At 31.8% G+C, this 23653-nt stretch overlaps 2 protein-coding genes across 2 annotated transcripts; both read right to left on the reverse strand.

Annotated features, from left to right (window-relative positions):
* Positions 1-365: 365 nt before the first annotated feature.
* Positions 366-1235, reverse strand: LOC137838248 (uncharacterized mitochondrial protein AtMg00810-like). Its single transcript, XM_068647500.1, has one exon. The coding sequence runs from the start codon at positions 1233-1235 to the stop codon at positions 366-368; it is 870 nt and encodes a 289-aa protein (XP_068503601.1).
* A 13742-nt stretch (positions 1236-14977) lies between these two features.
* Positions 14978-16667, reverse strand: LOC137837168 (uncharacterized). The gene is made up of 2 exons (XM_068646055.1): positions 16187-16667; positions 14978-15218 (listed from the first exon to the last, which is right to left on the reverse strand). The coding sequence occupies exon 1, from the start codon at positions 16553-16555 to the stop codon at positions 16190-16192; it is 366 nt and encodes a 121-aa protein (XP_068502156.1). The 5' UTR covers positions 16556-16667; the 3' UTR covers positions 14978-15218; positions 16187-16189.
* Positions 16668-23653: the final 6986 nt, after the last annotated feature.

Raw genomic sequence — 23653 nt, forward strand, 5'->3', positions numbered from 1 at the left:
AAAGAAAAACCTAATAAAATACAAAATAGAAAGTAAAATACTTGACATATAAAAATCATATTAACACCTCCCTCAAGCTGGGAATATATATTCTTCATTCCCAACTTGGATACAAGAGCTTTGAAAGCAGAAGGATAGAGAGGTTTAGTGAGGATGTCAACGATTTTCATGGCAGAAGAAATCAAGAGTAGTTTGAGAAGACCAACATTGAGCTTTTCCCGAACAATGTGACAGTCAATTTCAATATGCTTGGCTCTCTCGTAGAAAACTTGAGTGGAGGAAATTTGTATGGCAGATTGATTGTCACAATACAGAGTTGCAGGGGTGATAAAAGGTACATGTAGATCCTAAAGGAGAAAGGTCAGTCATTGGAGTTCACAAGTAGTGGCAACAAGGGCTCTATATTCTACCCCATATGAGCTTTTGGAGATTGTTTGTTGCTTTTTGGATTTCCATGAGATGAGAGATTCACCTGAAAAAATAGAGAAACCAGTTATAGATTTTCGTGAGTCAGGAAAAGTTGCCAAATCTGAATCACTATAGGCTTTTAAATATATTGAACTATTGTTGTATAAGAAAATACCAAATCCAAGATTACCTTTAAGGTATCTTAAAATGCAAAGAGCAACTTGGTGATGGTTGTTGGTTGGTGCAGAGACGAATTGGTTGAGATTATGAACACTGCAAGAAATGTCGGGTCTAGTGTTGGTGAGGTATATCAACCGCCCTATCCGGCGGAAGGCAGAAGCTTCTTCATCATTGAGAGGAGTGCCATCAGTAGTGGAAAGCCGAGAGGAATGTTTCATGGGAGTGGGCATGGGGGCACAATCCTGCATGCTCGTTTCATAAAGAAGATCAATGGTATATTTCCTTTGGCTGAGGTGTATACGGGAGCTGTTGTGGGCTACCTCAAGACCTAAGAAATAGGTAAGGTTTCCTAAGTTCTTGATCTTAAAATGTTGATCCAACACGTGAGTGATATAGGTAATCTCAGCTTTGTCATTGGCAGTCAGCACAATATCGTCCACATAAACAAGTAAAACAGTTGTATTAGAGCCAATACGTTTTAAAACTAAAGAATGATCTACAGTAGAAATAGTATAGTTGTTAGAAATTAAGAAGGAGGAGAGTTTTGCATACCATTGTCTTCCACCTTGGCGAAGATCGTAGAGAGATATATGAAGTTTGCATATACTATTGGAGTGAGGAAGAGGAAGGCCAAGGAGTGGCTTCATGTAGACTTCTTCAGTTAAGTCACCATGTAGGAAAGCGTTGTTGACATCTAGTTGGGTGTGATGCCAGTTGTTAGCGACAGCAAGAGCCAGCAGTAACCGAAGGGTGGATAACTTTGCAAATGGGGCACAGTTGTCTAAAAAATCAAGGCCTTCTAATTGGGTATAGCTTTTGGCTACTAGACGAGCCTTGTATCTATCTATGGTCCCATCAGACTTGTATTTAATCTTGTAAATCCAGCAACATCCAATGGCAGTTTTACCAGGGGCAGGGAGGTGATAGTCTATGTGTTGTTGGTGGCTAAATCACTTAGCTCATCCTGCATAGCTTGTTGCCACCAACTATGTTTGGAAGCCTCATAGTAATTTTGTGGTTCCATGTGAGATGAAATAGATGAAACAGTATGTTTAAAACTGGGTTATAAAGAATGATATGAAATGAAATTAGATAGAGGATATTTAGTACATACAATGCCTGTGATAGGTAGCTCAGTGTGAAAATCATTCAGGTATGTGGGAGGTCGTCGTGGACGTGATGAATATCTTGGATGTGTATCCAGGACAGTTGCAGGAGGTGGCTAATAGTTACTTGCAATTACTTGGTTCTTTAAGTGCAACTAATAGCTTTTTTTTTAAATTGTACTAACAAAACTGAAAAGACAAACACTGCAACAAAACAACTAATTGATCTTTGAAACAACAAATTCCCTTTTATACCAGTTTTACAATTTTTTTTCAAAATTTCAAAGCAATGAATATGACAGTAGAAAAACACACAAAGACTTATACCGGTTCACTCAAAACTGAGCTACATCTAGTCTCATCTCACACTAAGATGGATTTCACTATATCAAAGGATTCTTTTACACAAGATTGCTCAATACCAACTCTTGAACCCTATAAGAACTACAAGCACACACTTGAAAACACTATTCCAGCCAAGCTTATGCTTCAACAAACCCTATCTTAGAAGCACACTAACACACAATTACTAGATAAAAGAAGTAAGGAACGAATACACCTTATTTGCAAACTTAGGAGACACAACCTAGACCTCCAAACTATAGCACCTTGATGAAACTCTTAATCACAAGCCAATGGTGAAAATGACAACACAAAGAACTTCACAAAGTTTCATAAAAACCTTTCAAAACTCAAATTAAGCTTTTGTAAATAGTAAGAATGTGTGTATTCGGGTGATGATATGTTTAAAGAACCTGCTTCCCTTTTATAGATTTCAAAACTGAACTGATTTGATAAAACAATTTTAAATCTGTTAATAAAACAACTGGTTAAGAGTTAAAATAACAGATTGATTTTTTAAAATACACTAAGTGGAATCAAAATAGATTTTTGAGAAGTTGAAAACTAAATGTGGAAACAAAATAGAATTTTGGAAACAAAACATCTTTATATCAGAAAGAATTTAAATTAACTGTTTCTTCAAATAACCAATTAAAAAGTTGTAGAAAGTGTAAAACTTGACTTTAAACAGGTTGAAAAAAACTTTTAACAGATTAAAAAAATTTGTAAGAGTTTAAAACAATTTTAATTCTTTCAAAAGGCTTTGTGTTTTGGCTCACCATCATAGGTTTGAGATATAGAGATAGAACAAGACACCAAAACCTCTTAGTCTAATCTACCTTAGCTACTAAGACAACTTTATTAGGCATCAAAGCTTCTATTTAAAGCTTATGGGTAGTCTATGAGATCTCCAACAGATATCGCCTAATAAGATTAGTTTTTGTAGATGTCACCTGAAAAAGTCAGCTTTTGTATATATCGCCTAATAAGGTAAATTTTTGTAGATATTTTCTGATAAGGTCAACTTTTTAATATTCTCAGCTAGTCAGGGTCAAGGTTGAACATAGTTAGCAGTTTTATCAATCCAATCGAGTTGGAAGTCAAGTTGAACATAGTCAGTAATTTTATCAATCTAGCCAAGCTGGAAGTCGAGCTGGACATAGTCTGTGATTTTATCAACTAAGTCAAGCTTGAAGTCAAGTTGAACATAGTTAGTGATTTTATTAATCGAGCCAAGCTGGAAGTCAAGGTGAACATAGTCAACACTTTTATTAATATAGCCAAGTTGAAAGTCAATTTGAACCATTGGAATGCAGTGCCATGAATTTCTCAGCGAACATTTTTCATCGTACAACATTTGATCCACCTGATGTTAGCATTTTCGCTCGGAAAGATTTTAAAGGGCTCTTTATATCTTCTGATTCTGAAAATGGTGTGATCTTGGGTATCATTTAGTGAGGAGGTACATGTTCTTCCATGATCACCCTAGATAAGAGTTGTAGATACGCTTGAGCGTGTACTAGGCAGGATTTACTCCACCATCTTCGGTAGACATCTGACTGCGCACAAACTATTGTAGTTCTTCATTGGCCTTTTGTAACTCCTCATGGGTTTGCATGGCTTCCTCCATTAAATGGTGCGATGTCTGCTCTTCTTCTCGTAGCCATGTATGCTCGATGCGAGCGTCTTCCCTTTCTCGCTCTTGATCAGCATGGTCTTCTTTCCATAGTCATTCTTATTCAGTCTGAGCTTCTTTTGCTCGTCGTATTACGAAGTGGACTTTAAGCCTAACTCAACCCCATAAAACCGGCTCATAGGGTTGAGGTTTGCACCCACTTATATACAATGAAAGGCTCTAATCTCTAGTCGATGTGGGATCTCCAACACACACCCCTCACGCCGAAACTGCCAACTCGTGCGTGGGACTATATATTATGGGTGGTCCGATAGCGGCCCGATAGCGGGTGGCACGATAGGCCCAACAAATACTCGCTAGGATAGGCTCGAAAATGGCTCTGATACCATATTACAAAGTGGAATTTAAGCCTAACTCAACCCCATAAAACCGGCTCATAAGGTTGAGGTTTGCACCCACTTATATACAATGAAAGGCTCTAATCTCTAGTCGATGTGGGATCTCCAACACGTCGTTTGGTCATTGCATTTTCACGCTGCAATTCTCGTATGGTATCCAAAATATTTTGCAAAGTAGGAACATGATCACTATCTTCAAGTGGAACTTGTTGTCTCTTATTCCTCATGATGCTGCAACTGTTTCTTAAAAAAATTATATACTATTTTGTGGAGGTAGAAAAAAATTTACCAAGCCACACGGTGGGCACCATTGTTTTGGTTCAAAGTTTAAATGACTTCAAACAAGAGCATTCAAGTTAAGTCCTCTTGTTCATGGTGAGAGATGTATTTCATAAGCCTTAGTTATAATTAATATTATCTAATATTTAAAGTTTGTATACTTCTCAGTTGTTTGTTATCATCTAAATCTTAACTAATACTATCTAATATTTAAAGTTTTTATATTTCTCAACTAATTTCAAGTATCAATGGTAAGCATACCTTTATTTTTGGCAAATATTTTCAATAATTTTATTGAATCTCTCTCTTCATGATTAATAGGCTCTATGACCGACTTTATATAAATTATATTTCTTCCTAATAGGAGATTAGACTAACTACCGGTACAATAAACAAATAAGAAAATTATCTAGACTTTCTGATTTGAGCGTCTAGCATGAAAATGATGACGATATGAAGATTCTGTAATATCCAATCTTAACAAAATCATGTAGTAAAGAACAAAATCAAAGATTTATAAAGAGACTGATGGGAAGAACGAAAGAAAAAAAAAAGGCCAAGCAACAAAAAGATTATTGTCATCTTGCTGAAAATTCGGATTGTTGCAGTGAACATCTACTCTAGTCTTTAAAGCATCTTGTCTTTTGTGTTACATACGAAACAATGTGAGTTTTCTTTGTGCTCACTTTGTACGAATACTCGTTGTAACTTCGAGATGAAAGAATACTCGTTATAACTTAGAGAACTAAGAATACTCATGTAACCAATTGGTTACGGGAGGCTCTTAAGTAGTTTCTTAAGGAGACTTGAATGTAGTCCGAATTTGGATGAACCACGATAAATTTTTGTGTGTTGTTCTCTCTTATTGTTATTCATGCTTTGTTAATGATTCTATTCTTCTGATTAGATGATCAATTTGACGATCGGTCAAGACAATTATTTAGAGCCAACTACATCTATATTAAAACTATTTGGATTTATATTAAAAAAACAAACAAACAGTAGGAAGGAAAAAAAACTATTTAACCTAATAAAACCAAACAAGTGTGAGTGGCATGTTTCTTTGTTGGTTAAGCATTTGAAAATAAGCAGGGTGGAAGGTAGATGGAAAATGATTAATGAGATTAGTGATGGAAATGGACAAATATGAAAGGTTAGAGTAGAGTGCATTAATGTGGTGAATGATCACATCAGTTATTGGAATGAAGGTGGCAAGAGAAGAAAAGCAGTTATCTTAGTGGTAGGAAGGGACCATACAACAACTAATTTGAATGAGAGAAAAAGAAGGATAGAATGAAGGGATTTTGGTTTGTTTTGTGAACCCTTTTAAGTAACCAAATGAAAGAGAAAGATGACTTGGTGTGATTGCCTGATGAGACATGTCTCCTTTCCTCAATGCATCTCATCATCCCCTGCTTTTCATACTTTTATTTAACTACAAAAAAAATTAAAATATTCTTTTATCCTACTCGTTATACTTTTAATTTTATCTTATTATTTTACATACTTTCCTATTCTTTTTAAAAAACCAATCAATCACTAAAAAAAATTATTAAATAATAATTAAATTTACCTACTCATTATATTTTTAATTTTATCTTATTATTTTACATACTTTCGAATTCTTTTTAAAAAACCAATCAATCACTAAAAAAAATCCATTAAATAATAATTAATTTTAGAAAAAAAACAATTAGTCATTATATTAACTAAATTAGATATTATTTTAAAGATTAAAAAGTTATTAATATTTAAAATGATTTTTATTATTAATAAAAAAAATTAAAATTATTTTAAATTGATATCTAAATTCGTTATCAAGATTTTCACTACTAATATTTTAGATTTTAACTTAGTCTCTGCAAGACTAATAAAGACTAATTTAGAATAGAAAGTAGTTAGTATCTGATGGTTAAATATCAATTTAAAAATTAATTTATAAAATTATATTAATAATATAAATTACTTTAGATATCAATAATATTTTTAGTTTATAAAATGGTATCTAATGTGGTTAATGTAGTAACTAATTATTTTGGTATCTGAAGTTAGTTTTTATTTAATTTTTTTTAATAAATGTAATCTTTATTTTAATTTTTATTAAATTGGTGACAATGATAAGAAATATAAAAATTTGAGGGGCTTAATCAAATCTTTTATTAAGAATGCGATGAATAGAAAGAAAAAAAAATACTACAAAAGATGAAGAAAAAATGTAGTAAGAATACGGTGGATAAGGTATTTTTGAATTCATAATGATGAAATTTTGTAGAAATAGAAATAGTTTAAAGCATGAAAGAACTTTTTAATCAACTTTTGATGATGTTTATTTTCAGCAAGGTAAAAAAGATGGTAAGTGAATAATAAATTGTGATGATGAAGCAAAATATATGGCAAATCAATTGAAAATTAGAAGATGGCTCAACTGAAATTTGATGTTGAAGAGATGCAAATTATTGTTTGTAATTGAGTGGGTGGTAGATGGTACATAGAAGATCCAACCATATCTATGTTCATTTTTTAAATCACAACACCATTTGTCCTCTTTATTAAGAACTAGGGTACCTAATGTTGCAAACCCTAAACCCTAAATCAAACACACAAACTTTAACCACATAAAATCTTATTAAACCAAGATAAGCTACATGTTAAAATATCCACCTCAAATTTTAAAGACTAAAAATAGAAAACCATGTAACTATTTTTTGTGTATGTATCTTAATTATGAATTCTAAAAAGTATTGAGAATAATTATTATTTTGGTAAAAGATATATTATAGAGCATATGAACATATTTGTACTTTTATCCACTACAAGAAAATTATGAAATAGAAACCAATTTTTAGAGACAAAAAATAATTAGTTGTTATAGTGACTAAATTAGAGATATTTTAGAGACTAAAAACATTTTGGTTTCTAAATTAGTTTCTATTATTGTTAAATGGTTTCTAAATTGGTGTCTAATTAACAACCAAGATTTTTCCTACCAATTATTTAGATTCTAAATTTGGTAGCAAAAACCTTCGTTGCTAATTAGACATCAATTTAGAAATCATTTAACAATAATACAAACTAATTTAGAAACCAAGATTTTTTTAGTATCTAAAATGGTTTTTAATTTAGTCACTATAATAACTAAATATTTTTTGTCTCTAAAAATTTGTTTCTATTTCATGATTTTTTCATAGTGATCCTATGGAACTTAGCTTATTCATTGAAAAGATTTTTTTCACTTCCATAATTTCTTCGAACACTTTATAAATGTGAAAAATATGACTTTGTTCTTCTAATTTATATAAAACAAAAAATCAAATTATATAATCTGATAGTATTTTTTATTTTAAGACTGTACAATTTATAAAAAATTTAATTTCAAATTGTATAATTACGAAGTTTTTTATTTATTTCTCAATTATACAATTTAAAAGTTATTTTTTGTTTTTGAACTCTAAAAGTTATTTTTATTTCTGGATTATTTAAACAATAAATTATTTTTTATATGAAAAAAGAGTATTAGAAATAGGGGACATGAGGTAGCAGGATAAGTATTCAGAAATTGAGGTGAAAAAGTTTGATATGAAGAGAAATTATGATTTTTGCAAGAAATAAGATCTGAATTTTGATCATTTATGAGAACTATTTTTTCTAGATAGGCCCCTCCATGTGCTGAAAATCATTAAAAAAAAGTACATTGAAACGTATTCATGTTCTTTATTAATGATTAAGTGAGAAGAAGAGAAATTTTTCAGAGAAAAGAAGAGAAGTGAGAGTGGAAAATAAGATTTATGAGTCTTAGGACTATTGTAATTAAATAAAAAGATGAGAGAATAATAGGAAAATTGATAAAGTTTGCATAATAATACTTAATATAAAAGCATTTTTATAAAAAAAAGGAAAATTAATAAAAAATGGTGTAATCCGTTAAGGAATATACATTAATGTAGAAACAAAATACAGAAATAGGTAATCCTTATTCAAAGTCATATATCGTAAATACGAAATACTTAAATTTGAAGTAAAGTTGTTAATGTATACGAATTTAATTAAACCAACTAATTTTTGTTTAATGGAAATCACGAACTGAAGCTTCCATCTGAAATATTTTTCTTTCAAAATAATAATTAATATTTTTTTAAATAAAAATATGTATATAATAATTTAAAAATTGTTTAAAAATACATAAAATAAATACCAATGTTGTTAAAATTTATATTTTATAAATAATATCAAAAATTTAGTTTAACTTTATTTATAAAAATTATATATAAAGTTGAATAATTAAAACTAGTTTCTCTTTTAAAAAAAATAAACTTACCTTAAGTCAATTGATATACTAAAAATATATGTAATTTTTTTTAAAATAAATTGAGTTAAAAATAAGTTGTGTCATAAATAAAAAATATTTACTATTTTTTAAATATTGTTAAAGTTAAAAATATTGTTGTTAGTTTAAAAAGAAATTATATTTGTGAAGTAGTTTTTAGAGTTGATATAATTATTTAAAAAATAGTTTTAATTCTTTAACTTTATATATAATTTTTTTTAAATAAAAAAAATTTAAGTTTTGATATTATTTATAAAATAAAAAATTTCACAGCATTTTAAACTATTTTTATATTATTGAATATATATTTTTATTTAAAAAATATTAATTATTATTTTAAATAAAAATATTTCAACTATAATTCAAGTAAAATATACTAAAATCTTGAACTTCATCTATAAATTATTTATATTTTATTTGAACTGAAATAGCTAAATAAAAAACAACAACCTGTTCTTGTCGGTTGACTCTGGTAAGAAGCTCTAACTTCATTTGTCTCTTCGAAAATCGGTTATGCATCTTTTGGTACTCTAGAATGTAGCTTCGTTGAAACAGAGGGAGTCCTACCTGTTGATTGCACTACGACAATCAGTAAACAAAGGGCTTACTAAAAATCAAGAAGTATTGAGTTTCAGAAACACTCAAGCTCCTTTTATAGCATACTCAACGGGAAAACATTATATTGAAATAACTTATTATTTTTGCTTTATAGAAAAGACAAAAGAAAACAAATCATTTTTAAATCTTTTAAAAACCTTAAGTGTAATTCAATTGGTTGTCGCGATAAATCAACCTATTGAAAAACTTGTTGTAGTCACTAGACTTTGAACAAGAGCTTTTTCAACGGATTTAAAACATGAAATAACTAACTAATATTAACACAGATTTGAAAAACAAAACTTTCAAAAAAGATTTCAAATCATATGAACTTGGATCATAACTAAGTACAAATTAACAACTCAAAATCTATCTAACTACACACACAACAACAAATTCTTCTAGTCTTCAAATTGGATTTAAAAATCATCAAAGCAACCTTATTCAACAATAACAATGGATTTATACCAATAGAAATTACTTGTTTGTTTAACACTTGTAATCAAGATACTTGGAGGTAGTTTCTCAGGTTTGACACCATGTAATGAGAACCTTGGAAGGTTGCTCCAAGAAGTGGACCAACTATATCAAGCTCCAACGGAAGAATCCATGGTTTAATCTACGGGTTTGTTTTATGTTTTAGTTTAGATTGTAGGAAGCTTCTTCATTTGTTCTTAGTTGATTCTTGGATGAGGTAGAAAAGATTACAAATCTTAGATTGAATTTGATGGTGTAAGGTCCTTCTTAAGATTAATTTTTCTTTGAAGCTAAGCAATATTCACACCAAAAAATCATTAAATAAAACTAATTTTAGAAAAAAATAATAATTAATTACTATATTAATTAAATTAGATACTCTTTTAAAAACTAAAAAAATTATTGGTATCTAAAGTAATCTCTATTATTAATAAAATTTATAAACTAGGTTCTAAATTTATATCTAATTAGCTACAAAGGTTTTAGCTAACAATTACTTTAGATTCTAAAAATTTTTGTAACTAAAACCTTGATAGCTAATTAGATACCAATTTATAACCTAGTTTATAAATTTTATTAATAATAAAAACTACTTTAGATACCAATAATTTTTTTAGTTTCAAGATAAATTATCTATTTCTCACAAATATTCAAGGTTTTTTACACACAAATAACTTTTCCAAAACAAAGGTGTGTGCAAAATGACCTATGACATGTTATATAGGAGGCATGAGAGAAGGGAAGGAAGTCAAAAACTAATCCTCTTCTACATGAAACTAAAGACTAAGAAAAATTATTCTATTTTTCCTAACTAACTTTATGCTAAAACAAAATATTTATTATACGAAAATTATTATTTGTTTTCTTTAAAAGTTACCTAACTTTGTACAAATCTTTCTTTGCCCTGTCTTTATCTTCATTTAAAGCTTGAAATATTTGTTCTCTATATCCATGACAACACCATTCATGCATTTAAAACTTAAATATATACTCTAGTCAGCAGTTTTTGACATAGAAGTAGTTATACTAATGAGTGTTGACCAAATATCAACCCAAGAACACGAGTTATTAGAAACAAAATTTGCTGAAAAAAGATTTATAATGCAAGGAAAACAGCTAGAAATTCAACATTTACGTAGGGATGAGTTTTACTACATAATTATTTTCCTACATTTCATCATTCGGATCAAAATAACATTTGATTATCAATATTATTAGAAAAATCCAAGTCTTACATTAGTTAGAGTCTAAAATGATTATACTAGTAAAATAATTGCCACCCAATAAAGTCAGATTTGTGGTTAAGTTAGAGCTGAATCATAAATTTTTATATTTCTAAAAATATTCTTTTGAAATATTTTGAATTATGTAATTTGGAAGTCTTTTTTCAAATTTGTAATTTGCTTTCGGATAGAAAAAAATTTTCCTATACATGATTAGTTTTTAGATTACATAATCCGAAAATCTTTTTTAGCTTCTGGATTATGTAATCCGGAAGTTTTTTTTCAAATGTGTATCCAGATTACATAATTCAAAAACTATTTTATAGGAGTGACAAAAAAAATAAAAAGGTGTTTTCACGTTTTAAATCAAATGCACAGAAAAACCTATGGAGATGCAAGAAGAAAAAGTTGATATTAAACCGGCTTTATTTTCACATACCAAGCCCAATAGTACTCAGGCAATTACTTCCTGCACTCCACGAAATCTAAAACCTGCATCTAATTTTTATGTAAAATGATGAAAATATTCTTAAATAAAAGGGAAGGATCCAAATCAAAATACATTTCAGAATCACTTTTTAGAATACGTTTTCGGATTTGGATTTGTAGAACATTTTTCTGAATTTCTGAATTTCTTTTTCATAATATATTTTCAGATTTTGTTTCTGAATTTCTTTTTTTGAAGCAGTATTTTCTTTTTCATTCGAAAATTACTTTGAGAATAGGATTTTGATTTTTTAATTCTTTTCAAGAATTTTATTTCCAAAACACAAAAATCTGTTTCGAAATTAATTTTCCAAAATGTATTTTTTATTCAAATTCTCAATTCCAAAATAAAGAACAATTTCTAAAATTAAAAACTGGATGTGGTGCATGTCAATTCATTGGTTGCACGAAGAATTAACCTAGTATTCAATGTGAGGAGATGAAATTAGATAAAGTCCAGCAGACACCAGATGGCCTACACATGACTGTTTCTTCCTGCACCTCCATATGTTCTTCTCCCACTTCCATAAATTTACGTATTTTAAAAAATGTCCCCATATAATATTCCATATTACATAATTTAAAAGTCATTTTTAACATTCGTAATTAGCTTTCGGATTATATAATTCAGAAGTATTTTTTTTATATGCATGATTAGTTTATGGATTACATAATCCAGAAGTCTTTTCTAGCTTCTGAATTATGTAATCCAGAAACCTTTTTTCAAATGTGTGTCTGAATTACATAATTCCGAAACTATTTTCAAATTCAGACTTTCAAAGTATATAATTCAGAATATTATTCTGGATTATGTAATCCGAAATATGAAGGTGGCACAAAAAAGATAAAAAAATATTTTCATGTTTTGTATGAAGTGTCAGAAGAACATATGGAAGTGCACAGGAAGAAACCGTCCCTAAAGAGAGAGCCCAAAAAAAGAGTATATCAATAGAACCATCTCCGTATCAAAAAGTATATTTTGTTAGGTTGTACTAAACCGAATTTCACACGCTAGGAAAGATTACTAGTTACTAGTTAAATTTGCAACCTATGTATGTAAAACCGTGCTTATTTTAACAAATAGATCAACTTAGAGAGTCCAACATCTTTGACAATACAACCATTTTAAATTCTACAATTCAAAAATAAATAAATTCTATTTGTACTTTCCGAATTAAAAAATATCTTCTAGATTTTACATTCAAAAAAAAATCTTTTAAAAAATACATTTCAAATTACAAAATCTAAAAAGTATTCTCAAATCTAGAAATTCATAACATCTCTTCCTATAATATATATTTTAGATTATAACCCGAATCAAAATTGCCTTCCGGATTTACAGGTTTGTAAGTTAAAAAAATATGAACACGCTAAACCCTATACTCTTGACAATAGATATAGCTCGTAGTTATTAGCACCTTTAACCATTGAATTTGGTGACAAGTCCTTAAACTTTAAAACATGCAAACAAAAACTTTAACCATTGATATTTGTTTATCTCTAAGATATAAGGGGATATTTGTTTATGATATCAATTCTGTTTCCATATTGTTCTGTCTAACCTTTAAACGGGAGATTAGTGATTGTACGTCAAACACAATTAATATACAAACTATTTTTCTTTCAAACTTAATACAAACAAGTCATGTGATGAATGAGTTTTGTTGCATTAAAAGTCAATTTTTAGAAAATTACATGTAATTTTAATGAATAATTATCATTTAAACATAATTTTTTATATTCTATCATTATTTAGTTTGTTATCATGTTTCTTAGAAAGTAGACTTAAGCTTGTAGTTAATTCTCCAACACACAGCCCCTCACATTGAGAATTAAACATTTCGAATGTGAAAATAGAGAAGACCCAATAGCAAGAGACATAATAGGCCACAAACCTCACCAATTCTTTGATACCTTTCAACCACACAAAATCATAAAGATAAAATTTACATCTCATTTATATCTCATTTATATACTATATTTTGACCATATTTTTATAATTAGAATGAGAAGTATGATCCTATCTTATATATCATATTATCTTGTCATATCCTATCTATCAATCAGACCTTAAGGATTTTTGCTTTCTTTTCTGAATAAAATTAGGTAAAATGACTTACTACAACAATATAAAATAACCTGTCATTATATTTTGCTTTAGTTCCTTCAGATTTTTCAGAGTTTATATAAAGGGTCTTTATTGCAATTTTAGGGTTGATTTGTTCTACTTCTATGGGTTTCTTCAAATTGGAATTTCGCAATGGCAGTGGGTTCAGGACCGAATTTATTTTTTAAGCAGAATCCAGTAGTGTAGTTTATAGATTTTATCTATGCTCATTAGGAATCTAATATTTCATAGAACTAAGGTTACCGATACACAAAATGTCAATGTAGTTCTTTCAAATCAATATAAGAAAGGCATACTTCAGAGTTTCCAAAACCTAGAACTATTTTACAACTCCATTATAATTGTGCAGGGACTCTTGGTGAAATCCCTGGTTTATCTATTTCTGCTCCTTCTGAACATAAGTTTTCATCTCTTCCTCTAAAATTCTCCACATTTGACATCACATTTTAATGGGGCAACCTAAATACCTAATAATGTTTAATCTCAATATTCAATCTCATGTTTTGCTTGAATTTTTCTTAAACAAGCCAACACATGTATCAGATTTCACAAGTACTATTCAAAACATCAAAATAAAGCACCCTTATTGGATCTACATTCTCATTTTCATGGTGTTTCAACATAAACATTCAGTAATCCAAAGAGAAATGCAATAAAATTTGAAGAAAAAAAAAGGAAAACAGTTTCCTGAAGGAAATTATCCATGCATGAAGCAGGTCTATAATTTTCAATGAGATTTTCCTCTGTTTTTCCAATTTCAAATAAACCTACATATACTTCTGCTAGAGTAGTTGCAAAGGTGAAACAAGAGTTAAGTAAAACTATAAAGCATCAGAGCCAACAAAATTCAGAAGATAAGAAAAGGGAACCTACTGTGTCAGAATATCACATAGTAGTGTCATCATAGTTAAGTTTTATTCTTCATGCCAGTCAACAATTAGTTTAAGCTTGGGTTTAAAGCAAAAGGAAATTATGGAAATATGATAGGTAGTTATGGGAAAGAAATACAATATGATACTGAATATAGTTCACCAAATTCACAATCTGTTGAAATTTCATTGAGAATCACAATTTATAGACCCCCATATATTATTCTAGAACTGACTAGACACTTATGTAACATAATTATTGACATCAGAACTATTTCTAATTACATAGACCCCTGATTATGAGATTGACTTTTGCAGAACTATCACTTATCAAATACAACAATAACTCTTGGGTAGCTAGCAGCTACAGCATTTAAATACTACTAAAACAGTTACTTGATACACAAAGAAAGCTTCTACATTCTCCATCAGCTAGAAAATTTGGATTTGAAATTTTGAAAGAATAGAAAACTGGTTAAGGTTATATGTTCTGAAAACATCTAGATGCAAAGTCAAACCAAAGGTGAAAACAAAGAAAGAATTAACACATTATTTTCCACATTTGTTAACTTGAGAACTTCCTTTGGCTTAAAGTTAAGTACAGAACTCTAAAATAGAAGACAGGCTTAATTTAACTTAAAAAAACAGCATGCTTCCGTCTCAATTAGCACCAATCCAAATCTTCATGATTTGACCTAACATTGATGTCAGAGATTCAATCCTCTGCCAGAACTTTTCCCCATCCAACCCTAATGCTTAAGATTCCTACACAATCCACATAGGAGGTGTAATTCCATGAACCAGATACTCATCTTCCTTTACAACTGTTTGGTGTCATAAGATACATGATCATATGCACAAATCTAGCATTAACTCCTACTGTTTTCCTACTCTAATCTAAAACTATAGAACAAAACGAAAAGAAGGAAAGATTTTCTCCTTATTCATCCAAGTTTCTCAACTGCCTAGTCACAAATGAAAATTGAGACTTCAAATGTGATCATAAAGCACAAACAATAGGTTCCTCTAAAGTGTTTGCAGCATATACAAGTCAAAAGTTGTTACCCATATGCAAGACTTGTTTAGATAAAATTTTCCAAAAGTTATTCCAAAGAGAGAAAAAAATTGAAATAAGTTTTTCTATAAACTAAAATCAGCTTATGCATGACTAACGAGTTAAAAACCAAATTTAAGAGAAGATAACATGAGAAAGTTTCAAAACACCAATTATGTAAAAACTAACTTTAGCTTCTGAAACAACTATTTAGTTTTTTTTCTTGTTTTGGAAGTGCTTATGGTAAGGAAACCACATCCATGTCTTTGCAGAGTCAAAACTGAAACAAAGGAGTAATCATCATCCATCTAAAAACAAGAACACTAAACCAAGGAGGAACTATTGCAAAAATCAACAAACTTATCATAAATAACGATTTGTATTTGGATTGTCATCGCATGCATTATTTATTCTAAACTAACAAAGTTTCAAATAAAGTGCAATAGCAACATTTAAATTAACCAAAAGTCATCAAAGAGAAATCCAAAACTGTTGGACTCCAACTAATTCTCATAGAACTTTAAACATCTCTTCTCCCCCTTCAACTCTCCTCTCACTACAAGCTAATTGAAAGAAAGACACCATCACTCTTTCACTACAATAAAAACTAAAGAAAAATGAATTGATCAAGTTCAAGTTTTCTTTTTTCTGTTGGGCATCAAAACCACTGAACCCTCACCTTCTAACTCTGTCTCCTCATGCGCTTCCTCAGCTTCTGGTACTTGTGCTTGTTCATCTTCCGCTTCCGCTTCTTCTTCACGCTGTCCGCCCACACGGTTCCAGAATCTTCTTCCACTCCATCATCGAGGGATCGAAACCCACTTTCAAAAACGGGTTTTGGGAAAAACCCAAAAGGGAAACTGGGAAAGATCACGGTGGGGGAATCGAATTGCTGCATTGCGGGGCTTGTGGGAGAGGGTTGAGGGTGACACTGTGAGGGGACAGTGAGAATAGGGTTTTGGAGTTGCGAAGAAGGGTTAACGGCGGTGATGAATTTGAATGGTAGTGGTGGTGGTTTTCGAAGCAGTTTCTGCAGCGCTGAAGCCATGGAAACGAAAGGAGTTTGCGCAGTGACAAAGATCTGTGACCGAACAGGAACAGAAGAAGTTTTGGTTATGATTTTCCTGGTTCAGCCCTATTCCCCTTCTCATTCTTGTAACTTTATTTTATTTTTGCTTTATAATATTTTTTTGGGTAATTTTTTCACAGAGGATAGTGAGATTTTCAATAGTTATTAAAAGCAATTTTTTTTCACAAGAGAATTCAATTATTTTAATAACTGATTCTATATAATTGATTATGGTCATTACTTAATAATTGAATATATATATATATATATATTAATTATGTATCTATACTATTATATATAAACTATACACTATTATAAAGAAGATACATTATATAATTTATTTATTTAATAAAATAAGTATTGAATAATTTTTTTATAAGAAATAACCGTTAAATAAATTTTACAAAATTATATTTTTTTTAATTAATTATTTATAGAATAATAAAATTATATATTTTTAAAAATTATATTATTTTAATATAATAAAAGTGTATTTTCACTAATAATTGATAATGAATTTTATTTAAATATTAAAAAAATCAGTTCTTACATTAAAAGAAGGCACACATAAAATTGGAAGATCTTAAAAATAAATTTATTTTTCTAAAGAATCGGTTTACAAATCTTAGTTATTGTCCACAAAATATATATATATATATATATATATATGTGTGTGTGGAATTGTAAATAGTTTGTTTCTTTGGTCTAAAACCAGCTGAAAATCTTTAGAATTAATAATTTTTCTGAAATATATTTTAAATGTGGACATGTTTTGCAGTAAATCATATTTTCTATGAATTTATTTTTGTGAGTTCACTGTTTATTCAATTTAATTTAAAATTTAAATTTAACTCGTTCGACTAAAATAATAGGAATTGTATAAATTTTGAATTTTAGTCTTGTTTTCCGTAATTTAAAAAAAAACATCTTTAATTATAACAACATAATCGAAGATTAGTGTTTTTGAGAATTCACTTTCCAAATATTGTTCAGTAAACAGCTTAAACTTATCCCAAACGTTCCTAGACTCAACAGTGAAACTTAAAAAAATATTTTGAGTAATAAAAATACTTAAAATTATAGCATATAAATTAAATTAAATTAAATTAAATTAATCTTTCATAAGTAATTTTATTAACTATTTTCTTAATGGATTTCTTTTTTTAATATTAAAATATTGTTTCTACTATATTAATATTAACACTATTTCGATTTTCCACCAAAATATCCTCATTAGCTACCGAATAAAATAAAAGAAGTTGTAAAAGTTATCTTCAAATATTATAACATAATATAATTTTGTAAGAACCATGAAATTTTTGTTGAAAATATAACAAAAGGATCTATTAAAACAAGAAGAAATCTAACTACGATTTAAAATAAGCTTTTTAAAAAATAAAATTTAAAACGGGTTATAATCATAATACCTTCTGTCATCAACAAATAAATTACTAAAATATTAATTTAGTCTTTTATTTTTAAGGTTATATTCAATTTAGGTATTATTCTCGAATGAGTTCGAACAAAGAGAACGACTAAACTTATTTTCGATCGGTTAGATTGTTCTTCTTTCCTCTCGAATAAACTCTTTTTACACTTCACACTCATTCACTCCTTGTCTCCGTAAACTCTGGAATCGGATGTTACCTGTAAAAGACACTTTGACGTCCAGGTAAGACTTCGACACTCGGTATGCTGTGCAACTAATTATTGTGAGCCTTTTGTCATTGGGCCTGATTAAGGATTTCATCTATAATTAAGGATACGCTATTTAATGCTTGATCTTTGATTAGTGTTGCTAGTTCTCTACTTGGGTTTAATGGTCTCGGTCGGTTTTGACCGGGTGTTGGGCTTCAAATCAGTCGTACAATCCCGACCGGTATACTTGCCCCAGACTCGAGGATGTTGAATTGAAGAGTCTTTATGACGGTTGAGCTTTCCAAGGTGAGATTTGACATTGATGCGCTGAACGCATGACGTGACGCTTAATGATGGACTAGGGTTTTTTGGCACCATTCGTTGTAGGTCGTTGGATCGAGGAAGATCCCACGATTCGAATGAGAGAGACGTTCATTGTTCCTCTTTCCTCTAAAGCTATAAATAGTGGTCCCCCACCACTCCGTATTACTGCTTATCCGCTCTGACTTTCGAAACCTTCCAAAACCTAATCATTCTGGCGACGTGTTTTCCCTTCATCCCGAGAGGTTAGTGATGTCTTCTCTCAGCTCTTCTTCTTCTTCTTCTTCATCTTCCTCTTCGTTTTCTTCTTCATCTTCCTCTTCGTCTTCCTCCTCTCCTGGTTCCTCCATGACCGAGCTTTTGTTGGTCGGGGCAACTCAAACGTTGTCCCCCGTGGAGACTTCTGTAAGGGCCGAATGGCCCAGAAGGCGTTGCTGACCAGTCAGTTCCTGCTAAAGAGTCATCCCCTCGTTCGGGATTTGACTAGTTGATTCCAAGGTGACTGGGTTCACCTTTGTATATCAGGACTCATCATCTATCTCTGCCTTTGTAGATAAGCATAACATTCTGAAACCGGATGTTGATGATGGCATCTTAGCCATTGATTATTGTCATCCGTTTGATATCATTTGTATTGATCAATCTCCATCTGAAACACCTTTCTTCTTTATCTACTATTGTCTTTTCTCAGATTTACATGTAGCTCTTCCTTTCGACGATTTTACCATAGGTTTCCTTCGGACACTCAACGTCACTCCTTCTAAGCTTCATCCCAGTACCTGAGCCTCCCTTCAAACATTTCGCCTTATATGTGATATGTTTTGTCTTTCTCCGACCCCTTCCACTTTAGTTATTACTTATCAACCAGCCGGACATAGGGATGGCAAAGCGGGCCGACCCGCCCCGCATAGGCCCGCCCCACACTTGGCTGCCCCGCGTAATGAACGCGGGCTAGATTCTCTGCCCCGCTCCGCATAAGGGCTAACCCGCGGGTTTGCGGGTTAGCCCGCATTTGGAGTTTTTTTTGTTTTTTTTTTTTAGAAATTCAATGAAAATGTTTTTTACTTTTTGCTATTAAAAAATTTCCAAATTGAACTTATATATTTTCTACTATCAAATATCAATATTATTTTCTTCCATTTCAAACATTGTCAAACATCAATAGTTCAATTAAGATAAAAATCAAATATCAATATTCTTCCATTTCAAAAACATTAAAAATAGCTAATTCAAAAACATTAAACATAAACACCACTACAATTAACATAGTTAATTCAAAACCATTAATAATTTTTTCCAGCCCAAGTTATCACTGTCAAGTCCAACCCAAGTCAACACCCAATTTTTTTTTTGCGGGCTAGCGGGCCAGCCCGCCCCGCCCTGCTATAAGCCTGTGTGGGCTACGGGTTATGCAGGGCAGGCTGAAGTGAGTCAGTGGGTTGAAAACTGAGCCCGACCCACATTTTTTACTAGCGGGCTGCGGCCTGGACTACATGGCCCGCCCCACTGTGCCACCCCTAGCCAAACAACATCCTCTTTAACCCTTATACCACTTCATATAAAAATTTCAAAGGGAAGTTTTTCAAACTTTTTATTGAACCTGAGGGTAAAAAGCTTTTCTTTGATGATGTTGGAAAGTCCAAATTTTCCCTGTACTGGACCAAGAACCCAACTCTATTCACGGAATGGCCTCGATCGCTTCGAGTGCCGAGGAGCTAGAGGTTTACTCTTTGTTTCACAGCCTCCCTCGAAAGCTTCCTACTCGAAAATTGTTATTCATGTATAAGTTAGAGGTGGACGAATTTTTATGGTATGCCTGCATTATTCTCTATCTTGGTTGGTTGAAAATGGACTTATACTTTGTTTATTGGTGCAGGTATAATGACTAGAGAAGCCCCTCAATCGGGAAATGTTCTAGCCGTTTTTCGTGCGAAGACCGTTGATATGAACAAAGGTAGCCTGGAGACAGTTGCAGTCGGCAACCCTTCTGCTGCTACACGGGCACCCGATCCCTCATCTGCCCCTACTGATGGGGTAGAAAAGGGAAAAGGAGGAACACAACCTCCACCACTCGGTCCCCTCATGGCACGTCGAGGTGACCTCTGTTAGAATTAATGGCTTAAACAAGAGCGGAGGTGAATTATTTATCAACGATTTTTGCAAAGATTAAATAGGAATGAAGCTTTAACACAATTCACAGATTTAACAATCAAGGAAAGCAATCAAACAATGATTAAGAAACTGTTTGCATAATTTCAATCGGTTGAAACTTCGTTTTAATCGGTTGTTTATAGCAGCAGCAGCAAAATCAAAAATAAAACAAACAGTTATAAGGAGAGAGAGAGAGAGAGAGAGAGAGAGAGAGAGAGATTTACTCAGCCAATCTTATATTGGTTCACTCAACCTTGAGATACATCCAGTTCCCAGAACAACCACTGAGTTCCACTAGTAATCACTCACATATTACAACTTACACAACCACAAAGAGATGATCTTGAAACCACAAGAACCACTCACCCTTTTTGCAAACACACACCTTTAGCCATAATAACCTCTAACTTTACAGGATTTCCACTCACTTACAAGTTTATGAAAGAACAATTACAAGAATCATTAAAGGAATATATTACACTTGAGTTTACAGAAATCAGAAAGCTCCTATGATCAGACCTTGAACCAGTGCACAACTATTCAGCAATCTTGGAAAACTTTTGAAAAACTTCTTTCAAAATCAATCTCAGTCTCACTGTGTTTGATATAAAACTTTTGTATTTTGTTTTAAAAGAAAGGCTATATTTATAGCACTCAAATCTAGTCGTTCTAGGCAGCATTTATGAGCCAAAACATTTTTAATTCACATCCAAAACAGATTAACAACTTTTTAAAAAGCTATTATGAAATGTCACAATCAACTGGTTGAAAATTCGTTTTAACCAGTTGAATTGGTTAGGCAGTTACTTAACCAAGTCAAAAATAGTTTTAAAACCTTCAAACAAGCCAAGTGACAAACAACCGATTATTTCGAGATTTCAACCGGTTGTTTTTCTCTTTGCTTAGAAAAACATTTTTCTCTTTTAAAACAGATTGAGCAAGCTTGTGCAAGGGACTAGGAAAGATCTTTACAAAGATTCTAAACACCCTAGACTAAACCCAAACCAAAAGCAGCACAACTTCAACCTTCATCATGGATTTGAAACATCAAAACTCTCATGTTTTACAGCCTCCTCCCACTTCTCCCATCCGACTTAAAAGTCCTTCATTGGTCAGTGTCATGGCTGTTGTTGTTGATGACGCTCCTCTGACACTACCTAGAGGAAATGTCAAGTTCTCTAGGGGTGTTCAGGTTGGGTTGACACCAACTGAGGAGAACCTCCTCTCTTTCGTGCCTAAAGAAGAGCTCATTTCGGTTGTTATCGAGATGCAGTCTCGGGGGCTTGTGCTGACGAGGCTGGCCGCCGACATTCATAATTGGAAAGTATAAGAGATATCTCGACTGGAGCATGAGCTAGTTGAGGCCTTAACTTATTTGAATTTGTCACTTGATGCGGTGTCAACTTTTGAGTCGAGGGTGACTAAATCCGATGTTGACCTCAAGCTGAGCAACATGAGGTGTGCCAAGCTCGAGAGGAGGGAAAAGCAGAAGGAGGAAAAGGTGGCAAAGTTGGAAAAAGCCTTAGAGAAACTGAAGGAACAATGTTGCAGAGCGAAAAGGCTTCGGTGAAGGCTGAGCTCGAACAAACGCAAGTTAACATCTTGCAAATGTTGGGTGAAACCTTCGAGTAAGTCGTCCGACAAGCCCACATGCTCTATTAGGATCCAACCCCAGAAGGCTCTTTTGACATTAACAAGGATGTCTTCGAGGGTCGACTAGTGCCCTTTGACGAGTTGGTGGCTCTTTAGAATTCAACGTCGAGGACTGTCACTGAAGACGTTGAGGACGAAGACCATTAGGTTTAGTCTTTGATGTACTTTTGTTCCCTCTTGGTCGGAGGGTGTGGCCCCCTCCTTTTGCTTTAATTCAATATATCGGTTGTTTCTTTTCATTTTTGTTTCTAAAATGGACAAGTAAAAATAGTTGAAATTTAACGAGTATAATATGTCGTTCGGTCAGACACTGATGATTCCTTTGTTGTTTAAGTAGATGGGTTGTCTTTAAGTGTCGGGAGGGATTACCTATTAAGGTAAGCATCCTTGGTCGAACAGAGTCTTTAGGTATCGGGAGGGATTACCAATTAAGGTAAGCATTCTTGACCGAACTGAGTCTTTAGGTATCGGGAGGGATTATCGATTAAGGTAAGCATCCTTGGTCGAATCGAGTCTTTAGGTATCTAAAGGGATTACCGATTAACGTAAGCATCCTTGGCTGAACCGAGTGTTATGATAGCATGTAAATTTAACTTGTATTTTAGATACACAAATTGAAAAGAAATGCCTCATTAAAACCTTCGCAACTGAAAACCCTCCTTAGGGAAAAAACAGTTGGGTGAGGAAAGAGTGCATAGTTTTATTGATTTAACTATAATAAAATTTGAGACGTGTGACATTCCACGTTATTGGTACAATTTTTCCTTATAGGTATTCTAAGTAGTATGCCCCCTAGTTGCGATGTCTCGAATCCGGAAGGGGCCTTCCCAGTTGGACGAGAACTTGCCCTCAGTCTTCCTAACTCCACTTCGCATTCGCTATTTGTTTGGATGACTTTCAATCGCTCATGGTAGGTTTGTTAGTGGATTTGTAGGAGTTGTAAGTGTTATTATACTAAATTTTAAATATAAATTATGTAAGCGAAAGTAAATGAATAACTTACATAAGTTGGTGACCATGTTAAAACTAAAAGAAAGTTCAAGGAGACTAAATTTGTAAAACATATAGAGTTTAGGATAGGTACATGTTCTTTTCTCTTCTTTTTCCAAGTTATTTCTAGTTTCGCTTCTCTTTGTACAACAACATTAAAGGATGTCATTACATTTTATAATATAAAAGAATTAATTGATATAGCCGCAACAAATATACACAAAAAAAATCAACTCTCTTCAAGAACATCATTCTACATTCATCGATTTAGAATTGAGGAATATTATTTTACATTTTCTCGGAAAGTGTTGGAGATCCCACATC

The sequence above is a fragment of the Phaseolus vulgaris genome, chromosome 4 (genome assembly GCF_000499845.2).
Source record: "Phaseolus vulgaris cultivar G19833 chromosome 4, P. vulgaris v2.0, whole genome shotgun sequence".
Lineage (NCBI taxonomy): Eukaryota > Viridiplantae > Streptophyta > Magnoliopsida > Fabales > Fabaceae > Phaseolus > Phaseolus vulgaris.

Excerpts from the sequence above, each read along its gene's own strand:
- LOC137838248 (XM_068647500.1), bottom strand. The coding sequence starts at position 1,235 with ATGAAGCCACTCCTTGGCCTTCCTCTTCCTCACTCCAATAGTATATGC.
- LOC137837168 (XM_068646055.1), bottom strand. The coding sequence starts at position 16,555 with ATGGCTTCAGCGCTGCAGAAACTGCTTCGAAAACCACCACCACTACCA.